This window comes from Glycine max, chromosome 19 (genome assembly GCF_000004515.6).
Source record: "Glycine max cultivar Williams 82 chromosome 19, Glycine_max_v4.0, whole genome shotgun sequence".
NCBI classification, from domain to species: domain Eukaryota; kingdom Viridiplantae; phylum Streptophyta; class Magnoliopsida; order Fabales; family Fabaceae; genus Glycine; species Glycine max.
In genome coordinates, this window is record NC_038255.2 from 47,147,660 (window position 1) to 47,161,148 (window position 13,489).

Below are 13,489 nucleotides of genomic sequence, written 5' to 3' on the forward strand. Positions count from 1 at the left end.
CTTTTAGACTTTTAGCAAATCTAACTCTCTCAACTTTTTAAAGTTAAATTAATTTAATTTGCTCGTCCATTAATTTTTTAATTATTAATTTCTCTAGGCGAGCATTTAAATTGTTAAGAATTTAATTAAAAATTATTAATCATTAAAAAAACCCTCTTTAAATCATTTGGGAATTTAATTAAAAATTAAATATTATAATGTCAAGTCAACAATTTATCGGCCAATGATGTTTCCTTATTAATAGTCAACACTTTGAAAATTGACATTTAAACGAATATCATTGATTCTAAAAAATAGGGATCATACGGCTCTAACTTTGCTACATATTTTAAAAAATATTCCTAAATATTATCGATTCCTAGAAATATTGTAATTTTATTTTTTATTATGTTTTTCAACATTTATATTCTCATGAGGAGTGGTGGGAAAGTGATATTTCTATAGGATTGTGAGAATTCATTGTCTTAGACAAATGGAACTTCTTTTTTACTTAAATTATTTTAAAAATACTATATATTATAAATACTTAAAAATAAAACTTAAGAAACAAAAATTATATATATTTATAAAACTAAAAAATTGCTATATTTACACAAGAAATTAACATATTATCATGTACCAATATTTTATATGTTATCGGTTCAAGTAACACTAAGTTTAGATTTCTTAAATAAAATCTTAAATTTAAATTTTATAAATAAAAAATATAATTAAAAAATTATTAAAAGTAATCACCCAAATTCTCCGTCAAAATTAGTTATGAATTGTTACATCTTTTGTAGCATGACCGTGAAAACAAATTTAACATAATGTTTTAATTGTAAAACAGACAGGAACCAAATTGAAATAGATCAAGACGAATTTGCAAAGAATAAAACATTAAAAAAGTACAAGACTAAAAAAATTATTTTGCACGAACTTAAAGATATATACTTTAGCCAATTAACTTTACTTTTTTTTTTAAGGACAATTAACTTTACTTTATTCACTACAAAATTAATTTTATCAAATGAAAATATAAACATATCGTAAACAACAATTTGATTGTGATTCTGTGAGTGAGACAAATTACAGACAGTGCTTGAGATCTGCAGAAAAGCCCACACTACTCATTTATGCCAGCAACCAACCACCCTATTTATCCACTTCAGACTTCACACTCAACCAAATCACAGTATCACTTACCGTCTTCTTCTTCTTCTTCTTCTTCTTCTTCTTCTTCTTCTTCTTCTTCTTCTTCTTCTTCTATATATATATATATATATACCATGTATAGCCCCATTAGCAGAAAAAAACCACCAATGGAGTCTCACGTAGACACCATTCTCTCTGCAATTTTTGTTCTACTCCTTTCTTCGTTAACCCATTTCAGCATCACCGCAAATGCAACAAGAACACCCCAAGAAAACAGCCTCCATTTCCAAGTAGCAAACTCCACATGCGAGGGAACACTCTACTCCGACCTCTGTGTCTCAACCCTTGCCTCATTCCCAGATCTCACCTCAAAAACCCTCCCACAAATGATACGCTCTGTCGTGAACCACACAATATACGAGGTCACATTGTCGGCCTCCAACTGCAGCGGCCTCCGAAGGAACCTCCCGAAACTCGACAAACTCGAACAGAGAGCCCTCGACGACTGTCTCAATCTCTTCGACGACACCGTTTCGGAGCTCGAAACCACCATCGCGGATCTCTCACAGAGCACAATAGGACCGAAGCGTTACCACGACGCACAGACTTTGTTGAGTGGCGCAATGACCAACTTGTACACGTGTCTTGATGGCTTTGCGTACAGTAAAGGGCACGTGAGGGACAGGTTTGAGGAGGGGCTGTTGGAGATTTCGCATCACGTTAGTAACTCGCTCGCCATGCTGAAGAAATTGCCAGCAGGAGTGAAGAAATTGGCGTCCAAGAATGAGGTTTTCCCTGGATATGGTAAGATCAAAGACGGCTTTCCAACGTGGCTATCAACCAAGGATAGAAAATTGCTTCAGGCTGCTGTGAATGAAACAAACTTCAATCTTCTTGTGGCCAAAGATGGCACTGGCAACTTCACCACCATTGCCGAAGCAGTGGCTGTGGCTCCCAACTCCAGCGCAACTAGGCAAGTATATATCTCCTTATCCATCATCACATCACCCTTTTTATATTAAGACTTAATCATCAATTTCTTACCCACATTATTTTAAATGATTTAATTTGATATTTAATTTTTTTAAAAATAATCAATTTGATTTTTAAATTTTTAAGAGATTTAATTTGATTTTCAAATTTTAAAAAATAAATCAATTTAATATTCAAATTCTTAAAAATAAATAATTTAAGTCTCAATTTTTTTAGAATTTAATAATCAAATAAGCCTTTTATTAGTATGTTACCTTCTTCTTTTTACATAATTGGGACCAGTTTTGTCATGCTACTGGATAAAAAAAAAGTGTTTACAACACACTAAGATACAAAATTACGAGGAAAGTTAAGTAAATAAAAGATGAGTCCCACCTTGTGATTCACAATAAACTTTATTTAAATCAGTACGTTAAATACGGTAGTGTATTGTTAGTATTTTCTAAAATAAAATAATAATTATAAGAAAAATAGTTTATGCACTAAAAGGTGTAATTATCTTAAAAATAATAACTACCATAGATTTTTAATTTTTCACTGATTTACCGTATGAACTTCTTTGTACATGCATAGCTATGTTTTTATTAATTTGATTTTCTCTTTCGTGGTTTTTTTTTTATACATAACTTGAGAGAATTGTTTTTTGTTTTGGCATTATGTGGCTTTAAATTGTTTGACATGACAATAATTGAGTGGTAATTAAATTTGATGTGAACGAGTGTAGATTTGTGATACACATAAAAGCCGGGGCATACTTCGAGAATGTGGAGGTAATCAGGAAGAAGACCAATCTGATGTTCGTCGGAGATGGGATTGGAAAGACTGTTGTGAAGGCCAGTAGGAATGTTGTGGATGGCTGGACCACTTTCCAATCAGCCACTGTTGGTGCGTTTTACTCAACCTTCCTTAATCAGCTAATATATATGCACCTACTATTTTCAGTAATTTACTCAGCCACGTACGGTTGAATTTCATAGTCACTTTTAAAAAACGAAAAAACGAAAAAAAATAAAATTACTAAACGGATTGACTCGTCTTAATTAGTGTTTATTGAATTTAAAGGCAATAGTGATAATAGTAGTAATAAAGAGAAAAAGATGTGGAAAGGGCGACAGAAGAAAATTTCCTAGGATTAGTGAAGCGAACTTCAAAGTACTGATGTTGCAAAGGATCATTACTTGAATTATTAGATTTATTAGACATTCGCTCGTGTTATTTGGGTTTGGTCAGGTCGCATCTTCCACTTTCCGGCACTGATGGCTTTTTATAGTAAAGTAGGAAACAGAGATCTGCATTTTCTGATTCTATATGGTAACTTAATTATATTTGCATATCACAATCACGGGACAATGTCGGTTGTCTGACAAAATGGCAAGAAAATACAAAAACTCCTATTGGCATTTTTTTTTCATGCCTCGGAAACAACTTAGATTTGATCGTGAGCTCTAGAACTAACTACCTGGTTATACCATTTTAAACACTTTGGTCATGATTGAACATTAAGACGATAGATCTATGAGTCCATATCTACTTCATACCAAACCTCAATTTTCAGCTGTGACCTCAAATTTACCCTACTCGTTTTCAGACTAGTAAATACGTTGAGACATTCATACAAGGCCAACCAAAGAAAAAGAGTAGTGTAGAAGACCCAAAATATCTGGTAGCTGTTAGACAGCGATTTACTTTTGAAAAGACGTAACGGAGTACTGTATTGCTTTGTTTATGCATAAGACATAGTAGTATTCAGCTAAAGATCTGAATTGAAAATGTATCAAGCCTACCAATTATCAGAGTAGATTAACATATCAATCATTTTTTCCCTGCGACTACTTAACTAAAGATGTATCAAGCCTGCACATAAAATTAATATGTCAATCATTTTTTCCTGACATTAATATATCAATAACTTGAAAAACGCTATATGGCAAATTTCTTTGAAAATAAAAAAACATTAATCAATGGGATTTACAGGGTGGATAGCACCAAAAAGAGCAATTTGTATAAGTAATTACTCCCATCTTGCACATTATTAGATAAGATATTTGTCTTATAATAATATTGAATCAAGGATAACATATTACACTCTTCAAAAAATAAGATAACATATTGCAAAACAAAAGATCTCGTGTCTGACTTGACATGACATGCACCTTGGCCTATATATAAAAACATATATACTGCCGACAGCATTCTGGTTATAAAGTATAATCTGTATAACTAGTAAGTTATTTTTGCATTCGTATGAATTACTTTAATTTTTATATACGTTTAAAATATATTTATTTATAAAATTAAATTTTTATATTAAGACAAATATAAAAATGCAGAAAAAGTAAGAATATTTAAGAAAAAATATATTTTATTATAGTCTTGCATATATTTTTAAATTCTTATTTAAAATATTTATAAAAATTAATGAGAACTTGATGTTTAAAATTTAAAAGGGAATTAAATTATGTTATATGTAAATATTTTTTAATTTTAAATTGTGAAAAGGGAAGTGACTTTTTTGAGTTGGCTGACAGAAGGAGTCCACACTCCACATTGCTCCAACCCAACTAAAGCGAACTTCCTGTTTTTGGGTCGGCCCTACTTTTCAGAACCTTAGGCCCACTTTGGCAACTACTTATTCTATGCTATGCTCTATTATTTTTTTTTTAATTTACGCTATATTTGGCTCACTTATTACTCTATAAAAAATATTCGGGTACTAAAATGTTAAATGATACATGACACATAGTGAGAGATAAAAGAAAAACAATATAAATATTATTAGAGTATGATGTGATTAAAATTGAAAAAAAATTATCAATGTTAATTAAGATAACTTTCACCTAACAACTCTTGTTAAAAATAATTTTATATTATTTCTCAGATTTTCTTATGATGTCACATCAAGATTACTGAGACGAAAAGAATGAGAGTGAGTGTTTCGTGGTTTTTTTTTTTTACTTCACAATTGATGCATGAATGATGCTCACCAATGATATTTTTTTTTTCACCTTTTGTTGAGTTTCATGAATAATTGAGAATCGACCGGGTTTGGTTCGAACAAAACCAAGTCATGTCAATTCAGATTGAAATTTGGAAGGAAGAAAAGAAAAATGAGCCGACTTGACCGAGCTCTCCTTCATCCAATTTGGTTTAGGTTCATGCTTGAATCTAACCCAAATAGGTCCATTTCTTTGTCATATCACTATTGATGTTGTGTTCTCTAAAAATTACCGTCAAAAGTACCAACTGAAGAGAAACCTTCATTGTTGAAAAAAAAAGGCAACTTCCAATGAAGAATGGAAGTTGCCCTTAGGTATTTGTAAAAATAGGTTATTAGAAAACCGTTGCTATTAATTAAATTATATACATCACCGAAACTTAATCTTATTGTACGTTATGCATGCTTTCAGCTGTGGTTGGAGACGGATTCATAGCAAAGGGTATAACCTTTGAAAATTCTGCTGGGCCAAGCAAACACCAAGCCGTGGCCCTAAGGAGTGGTTCTGATTTCTCAGCCTTCTATAAATGCAGCTTCGTTGCCTACCAAGATACTCTCTATGTCCACTCCCTGCGCCAATTCTACCGCGATTGTGACGTTTATGGCACAGTCGACTTCATCTTCGGCAATGCAGCAACAGTGCTCCAGAACTGCAACTTGTACGCACGCAAGCCCAATGAAAACCAAAGGAACTTGTTCACTGCACAAGGAAGAGAAGACCCTAACCAAAACACCGGCATTTCCATCTTGAACTGCAAGGTTGCAGCAGCTGCTGATTTAATCCCGGTCAAATCTCAGTTCAAGAACTACTTGGGTCGTCCTTGGAAGAAGTATTCGAGAACTGTTTATCTTAATTCTTACATGGAGGATCTGATAGACCCCAAAGGGTGGTTGGAGTGGAATGGCACGTTTGCATTGGATACGTTGTATTATGGAGAGTACAACAATAGGGGTCCCGGTTCAAACACAAGTGCAAGAGTTACGTGGCCTGGTTATAGGGTTATCAAGAACGCCACTGAGGCAAACCAGTTCACAGTTCGCAATTTCATTCAAGGGAATGAATGGTTGAGTTCCACCGACATTCCATTCTTCTCTGATTTCAGTTGAATACGTTATGGTTATTAGTGGCTTCATGCTCTTTTGGTATCCCCATTTAATAAAGTATTAGATGTTTGTTGTGGAAATAGAATTCAAGGAATGTTATTGTTCCTTGCGACAAAAGCACTAACTAAAATAAAAAAGTATTTTATATTAATTTTTTATCGATAAATATTAATTTATTAATTTTATTAAAAATATTGATTGAAAATTTTGAAATTATAACTTTTTTTCTTTTTTCTTCATTATTTTTCACTCACTAGATCACCCATATATTTTCTTTTTAGATATCATTTATGTTGTACTATCTCCTACATAATTTATGCATATGGGGTGTGAGAATAATTAAGAGTTTCCACGTAATTATGCATGACAGTGCAAATTTAGGAAACAATTATTTTTCTTCTTCTTCATGCTACAGTAGAGATATGAAGACCAAAGTTGCTATGAAGACCAAAGTTGCTGAATGGAAACATGTATATAGGCTAACTAATAATTACTGAATAAATATACGCAATTACCTAATGTGGTTCGCTAAGAATTAAATCAAAATCAAGTATTCTTAGAGATGTTAATTGTTAAATGGCATTAAAAAACAAGGCGCTTGATCAAAGCTTCTTTCAATTCAGTGGATGAAACTGAAAATAAATAAACAGGGGAGGGGGCGGCGGGATGCACCATTTAACACTATAATAGGTTGTTTTGCACAATTTTCGTTGTGAGGGTTTGAGTACCTCTTACTGTCACATTAGATATTTTTCTCTGCTTATAAAAGAAATAATAACTTTGCAGATATTTTGAAACAATATTTTTTTACAAACAATATGTTATGTTTGTCCAAAAGAATAAGAAAAACTAGTAAAAAAAAGTAAATGTTTTTATTAAATTAGTTATTATTTGTCTATAAGAAAGCAATTCTCAGTCATTTGTGTCAACTTTAAAGTTTGAACCGAATTTTTTATTTTTTAAATTAATTCTAAATTATGTGTTTTCCTAAATGATAAATATTTAGCTTCATTATTAGGAAATAATTAAGTTGACCGGATTAAAACATTTCACATAAAAAAGAACATAATTTTTTGGGCTAAAAGCCTCTATCAACTTTGAGATGACAAATGTAGCCCATACTGTCAAGTCCAAAGTTCCATGGTAACTTAAAAAAACTGGCCCATTTAATAGTGTGCAGCAACCAACCGGACATCACGGGATGTAAATGAAACTTGAGTAGTATAAGTAATGATGTGTAGAGTACTTATGAAACGGTGTTGGTCGCAATTATTAGTGTGTTTGGTTGAGACGGAGAGAGAAAAAATAAAGAAGAAATTGTGTAGATCTCTCAAACATTGTATCCTTTATTTTAATTTAATTTTTTTTTTTATTTTTAGCTTCTTTATTTTCATATTTTAAACTAAAGAGTTATTATGCTTCCAATTATATATTTACACCTCAATCTTTGTTCGCAGAATTTTTTTTTTTTGTTTCCCTTCATAAAAGGATTTTGCTCGAAGCACGTGGAATCTTATGAAATGGTGTTAGTCGCAATGATGGTATTCATGAAATGTTTGTGTACTGTGATAGGTCTTTTGTGGCATTTAAAACGCCTTGGTATCCCCTCCAACCAAGAATAGGGATTTCACAATGACTAGCTAGTTTCTTATTACACTTTTATCTCGTGTCTTTTTTCGGTTCTTGTCTTCATAGTTTCATATTTGGTGTCTTACACATAAAAAGGAAGTTGTTTAGGGATGAAAAACAAAACAATTGTATATGTTAAACTAAATTTATTTAACAAAGAATAAAATAATTTGAATCAAAATGTCATATTTGAGTAAGATAAAACCACTCTCTAAAATATCTATCGAGCTATGTACAGCTTTTTCAAACAGGCATACTTGCCAAAAAAAAAAAGTATGTTGGGTTACACTCTCCCAGTATATTTTAATTAAATATCTAATGCATAGGAGATTCAATGCATTATGAAGCAGCAGTGTAGTAAAACCATGACGAGGTGCAAAAACTTTTATCAGCAGTTCATGCATGACTGAAATAGTGAAATCGTATCAGCGATACAAATTTAAACACATCATGTACTATGTAGACTGAGGTTGGTATTATGTGTGAAGGATCATTATAACCAGATCTCTCTATGCATGGGCCTTTATATCGTGGTTCTTGGACCTTTTTAATTAGTGAACTTGAATAAGGATATTTGTTCTCCATGCCTGTGTTCATCACCTTTCTCCGACAGTTTTTCCCTGTTCGAGCAGCGTGCACTTGTTTTATTTGTTCCCTGACAAACAAACAGTTAAGTTCATATGTGGTCACCGAGTTGTGGGTAAGAACTTCTCTCGGCAACCGCAACGTAACATGAACTGGAGCGCTCCGGCTAGATCCATTGGGCAAACAATACAATTTTAAACAAAAATTAAATGTCTTTTCTTGAATTGACCAGTGGATCAAGAAAACACAAAAATTAAGTGTACAATTTGTTCTTTTTATTTAAATTATTTGCTTTGATGTCAAAATCTTACAAATAACAAAATAATGTTAATATTTTAACATTATTTCTATGTATGTGTGCCGTGTACAAACATATATATACATATGTGATATGTAATTATCACTACAAAAGTAACATGTTAAGTTTGCAAAATGTTTTTTTAATCATAAAAAAACAGCTGAAATGGAAGATTATATCCTCTCATGTCTATGAGAATCTTATATAAGAAGTAGAATCTTAAAAATAATGGACACCGATAGAGGGATACTACTCATACAATTCTTTCAGAACATGTGTATTCCTTGATGATATTGAGTTTGTCATTAAAAAGAAGTACATAGCCTTACTGCATTAGTATAAATCCAAGTGTAGCCACGCTAATAATTTGTAACAACCTGATGATAATTTCTGATATTTGTTTAATTAACAACACCAAAGAGTAGTTTATCTGTACAATGTTTTCTCTAGAACCGAATGCACCCTTAATGTTTTTTTTTAAAATGAAAAAGCCACCAATGATGGTATAATGCACGAGTCACGAAAAAACTGTAGAGATATTAATTTTTAGGCAAATATTAATAATTATTAGTTAAAAAATTAAAAGAATTTTTTTTATTGACATATGCAAAATTATATTTTCCATAGCATTTCTTACATTCTCTTACATTTTATACAACAAATATTTTTTTTTAATTTTTTAAACAATATTATTACTTGACTAATGTTCCTGTAGTTTTCGATTTTCGTTTAACAGTAGTTTCTTAAAATGGACCTTCGATGACCGGCTAATTAATACACTTACATTGTAGGTTTGCACGGAGTAGCAGTTATCTCCTTAGAATTTTTCAGTTTAGAAGAAAGTAATCCAAAATCCTGGTGTTGTAGTTGTAGGATGTGGACCTAATGTATTGCTGTATTGTAACCAAGAAAGTAGAGGTAGCTTTAGCCTTTTATAAATAGATACAAGAGGAGTAGGCGATAGCATTGTAGTTTTGTGTTTGCTGGGTTGGGTCATTTTTACATTGGGCAGTTCAACATGACCTTTTCTTGTCTCTTTTTCCTTCTTTCTGTCTTTTCCACCACTCTGCTCCTCCCTTGTCATTCTCACCACCACCCCCACTCTGCCACGCACAACTACAGAGATGCTCTCACCAAATCCATCATCTTCTTTGAGGGCCAGAGGTCAGGGAAGCTCCCTTCTAACCAGAGGATGCCTTGGAGGAGAGACTCTGGTCTCTCTGATGGCTCAGCCATGCATGTATGATAACATTAACACCACATTCTTAGTCTTAGCTAGTCCCACTTTTTGTGTTCTTTGGCTTTTGCACTTTGCTTATTTCGGCTTAAATGTACAATGCAGGTTGATTTGGTTGGAGGGTACTACGATGTTGGGGACAATGTCAAGTTTGGGTTTCCCATGGCCTTCACCACCACCATGCTTTCGTGGAGTGTTATTGAGTTTGGTGGGGTGATGAAAGGTGAGTTGTAGAATGCCAGAGAGGCCATTCGTTGGGCCACATATTATCTTCTCAAAGCTACTGCACATCCAGACAACCATTTATGTTCAGGTTAGTCTTCTCTTCCTAATGCTTTCATTTCTTTTGTTTTTGTCATGTTATGCATAAAATGCATATGGCTACTGAGAAAGCAAGGTAAATATTGTTATTGTTAGTTGTGGTTTTTGCAGGTGGGAGATGCTGTGAAGGACCACGCTTGCTGGGAGAGACCCGAGGACATGGACACCCCAAGGAGTGTCTTTAAAGTAGATAAAAACAACCTGGTTCTGATGTGACTGCAGAAACTGCTGCGGCTCTTGCAGTTGCTTCTCTGGTTTTCAAAAAAACTGATCCCACCTATTCCAAAACTTTGATTAGGAGGGCTATCCGTGTAAGCATTTGATTTGTGATGAAAATGTGATTTTGGATGTAAATGGAATTTTTTCAACTAATGCTTAAAATCTGATAATTTACTTGTTTATAGGTATAGGTTTTCCAGTTTGCTGATAAATATAGGGGACCCTACAGCAATGGCTTGAAGCCCATTGTGTGCCCCTTCTATTGTTCTTACTCTGGCTATCAAGTAAAGTTCCAATTTTTCAAGTTGCATATTTGATGTGTAAAGTAAAGTAAAGCAAGGAGTGTTTCCTTAATGATGCTTTGGAAAATGTCAGGATGAGCTGTTGTGGGGTGCTACTTGGCTTCACAAGGCTACTAAGAACCCAATGTACCTAAACTACATTAAGGTTAATGGAAAGACCCTTGGGGTTGCAGATTCTGACAACACCTTTGGATGGGATAACAAGCATGTTGGAGCAAGGATACTGCTCTCTAAGGTTTGAATTGCCTCTCTTTTCATCTGATTATTGTCTTTTGCAGCAGAGCTGGTAACAAAAAATGTAATGGTTTCCAACTCAACATTTGTGTTCTTAGTTTTAGGAATTTCTTGTTCGGAAGGTGCAAACCCTGCATGACTACAAGGGTCACGCGGACAATTTTATCTGTTCTGTTATCCCTGGCTCCTCTTCTTCCCAATTCAGCCCAGGTGAGGTTTCTTTTTCTTTTCTTACTCTTCTTAACTGTGGTCTAATGTGTAACTGTTACCTTTGGTTCCTGGTTCTTTAAAAAACTACGCAGGTGGTCTTCTATTCAAGATGGGTGATAGCAACATGCAATACGTCACTTCCACCTCCTTCATACTCTTAGCTTATGCTAAATACCTGACGAAAGCCCATGTGGTTGTGAACTGTGGTGGATCAATAGTAACTCCAAAGAGACTTCGAGCTATAGCCAAAAAACAGGTCCTAAAAATTGTCACTCAAGTGCTTTATAAAAAATGTAGATTTTTTTTTTTTCTGATTAATTGATCTTGATTTATTGTTATTTTTTAGGTGGATTACTTGCTAGGAGACAACCCTTTGAAGATGTCTTATATGGTGGGGTAAGGTCCACGATACCCGCAAAGGATACACAACAGGGGCTCATCGCTGCCGTCCGTTTCTGTTCACCCTGGCAAGATCCAATGCTCAGCAGGATTCAGTGTGATGAAGTCGCAATCACCCAACCCCAACATTCTAGTGGGTGCCGTTGTTGGAGGGCCGGATCTGCATGATGGGTTCCCAGATGAACGGTCAGATTATGAGCAATCAGAACCGGCTACTTATATTAACGCACCTCTTGTAGGAGCACTTGCTTATCTGGCACACTCCTTTGCCCAACTCTAGGGGGCTGTGTCTCTCCAACTTGTGTGCTTAATTCCTTGGAATTGCACGAGGTAAGGGTGGTAAAGATTGAAGAGCCCCCAACCTTGAAGCACACCGTTCCTGGCAAAATAGATAACATAGCCTTATGTTTTACTACTACTACTAGTTGTATTTTTCCACTTTTTTAGTGGAAAAACGTTTATGTTTTATTTTTGGTTCATTGCGCCGATGCTCTTGTGGTATACAAGTCCAGTGGTCGTGAAATTATCAAGGATTTAAAAACTAGTAAAAACCTAATTTTAGGGCGCGAATGTGTGAGAATTTACATCGAGAGGCGAACTAGAATGAATAATACTACTTGAGATAGAAGCACGATTTGATTAACAGAATGCCTAATCCTAGAAACTTGGAAATAATCCGTTAATATTAGTACTAGCCAAGCACTGTGCCAGAAAAGGGACATATTTTACTGGGTAGTGTCAGTCTGTAATACGAACAGAGTAATGCTATTTATATAATAATAATAAAGTATGGCAATAATTCACTCATATTTAGATAGAGATAAAAAGAGAAGGAAGAGGAAAAATAAGAACTAGTAACATGATAAAAAAAAATAATCATAAGAATAAACAATTTAATACTTTACGTATTGCGCGCAACGAGTGTTGACCGTTGAAAGCGCCAGAGGGAGAAAAATGATTTTGGGCTTTGGTGACATATTATGTACAGAATTGTGGAAAATAGGGTAAAAAAAGCTCCTTGTATCACATGAATAGCAGCGTAGGAAGTAACAAGGAGTGCACTGCAGCTCTGTTACAGGGTCAGGGGATACCTCCCCAAAGGCGGAAAGACATTCCTCCAGCCTCAGTCTGACTGACATAAACGATCAAAAACCTGATAGCTTTGGATTGGTTGAGCCATTATTTTGTTCCCTGTAAATTAATATTTTTTTAAAAATAAATTACAAGTATGGATTATTTTAATTTATTTGTAGTTAGTACTAATTTGTTTTAAAGTTAAATAAATAATTTTGATAAAGAAGTTTAATGTTCACACTTAACTTTTATTTTTTTATGTGCGTTTGGACTCCAAACTTCATTTTGTGTTTGGATGTTTTGTCAAAATTAATTTTGAATGAATTGATTTTATAAAATTAATTTTAAAGTAATTATTTATGTTTGAATTTTTTTATTATTAAATCAAGTTAGAAAGTAAAATTCAACAAAATTTTAAATCTAACAGGAAAGTTACTCAAACATGCATCAATCAAAAATCAATTTTAAACTCAACAATAAATTTGAATTCTTCTTTAATATGAAATCAAATACGTGAAAACGCCTCCAAAATAAATCCTGGACTCATAATTAATTTCCCAACATAAAACTAAATACGCACCAATCTTGAATGGGTTAAACATGATTAAAGGGGTGGATGTTTGAGATTCACAAGAATTAAGGATTTATTGTCCTTTAATAAAGTGGCGCAATCAAACAAGGGATAAATTCATATCGAAACTTTTCCCTTTCCCATTCTTAAAAGAAATACCAAAAGTAAAACTCAATTGAAGACT

At 33.6% G+C, this 13,489-nt stretch overlaps 1 protein-coding gene and 1 pseudogene across 1 annotated transcript; both read left to right on the top strand.

The window, feature by feature from the left end:
• Positions 1 to 1,051: 1,051 nt before the first annotated feature.
• LOC100813592 (pectinesterase) lies at positions 1,052 to 6,377 on the top strand. Its single transcript, XM_003553610.5, has 3 exons — positions 1,052 to 2,107; positions 2,852 to 3,012; positions 5,535 to 6,377. The coding sequence occupies exons 1-3, from the start codon at positions 1,116 to 1,118 to the stop codon at positions 6,227 to 6,229; spliced, it is 1,848 nt and encodes a 615-aa protein (XP_003553658.2). The 5' UTR covers positions 1,052 to 1,115; the 3' UTR covers positions 6,230 to 6,377.
• A 3,117-nt stretch (positions 6,378 to 9,494) lies between these two features.
• On the top strand, positions 9,495 to 12,350 carry LOC100801511 (endoglucanase 17-like; annotated as a pseudogene).
• Positions 12,351 to 13,489: the final 1,139 nt, after the last annotated feature.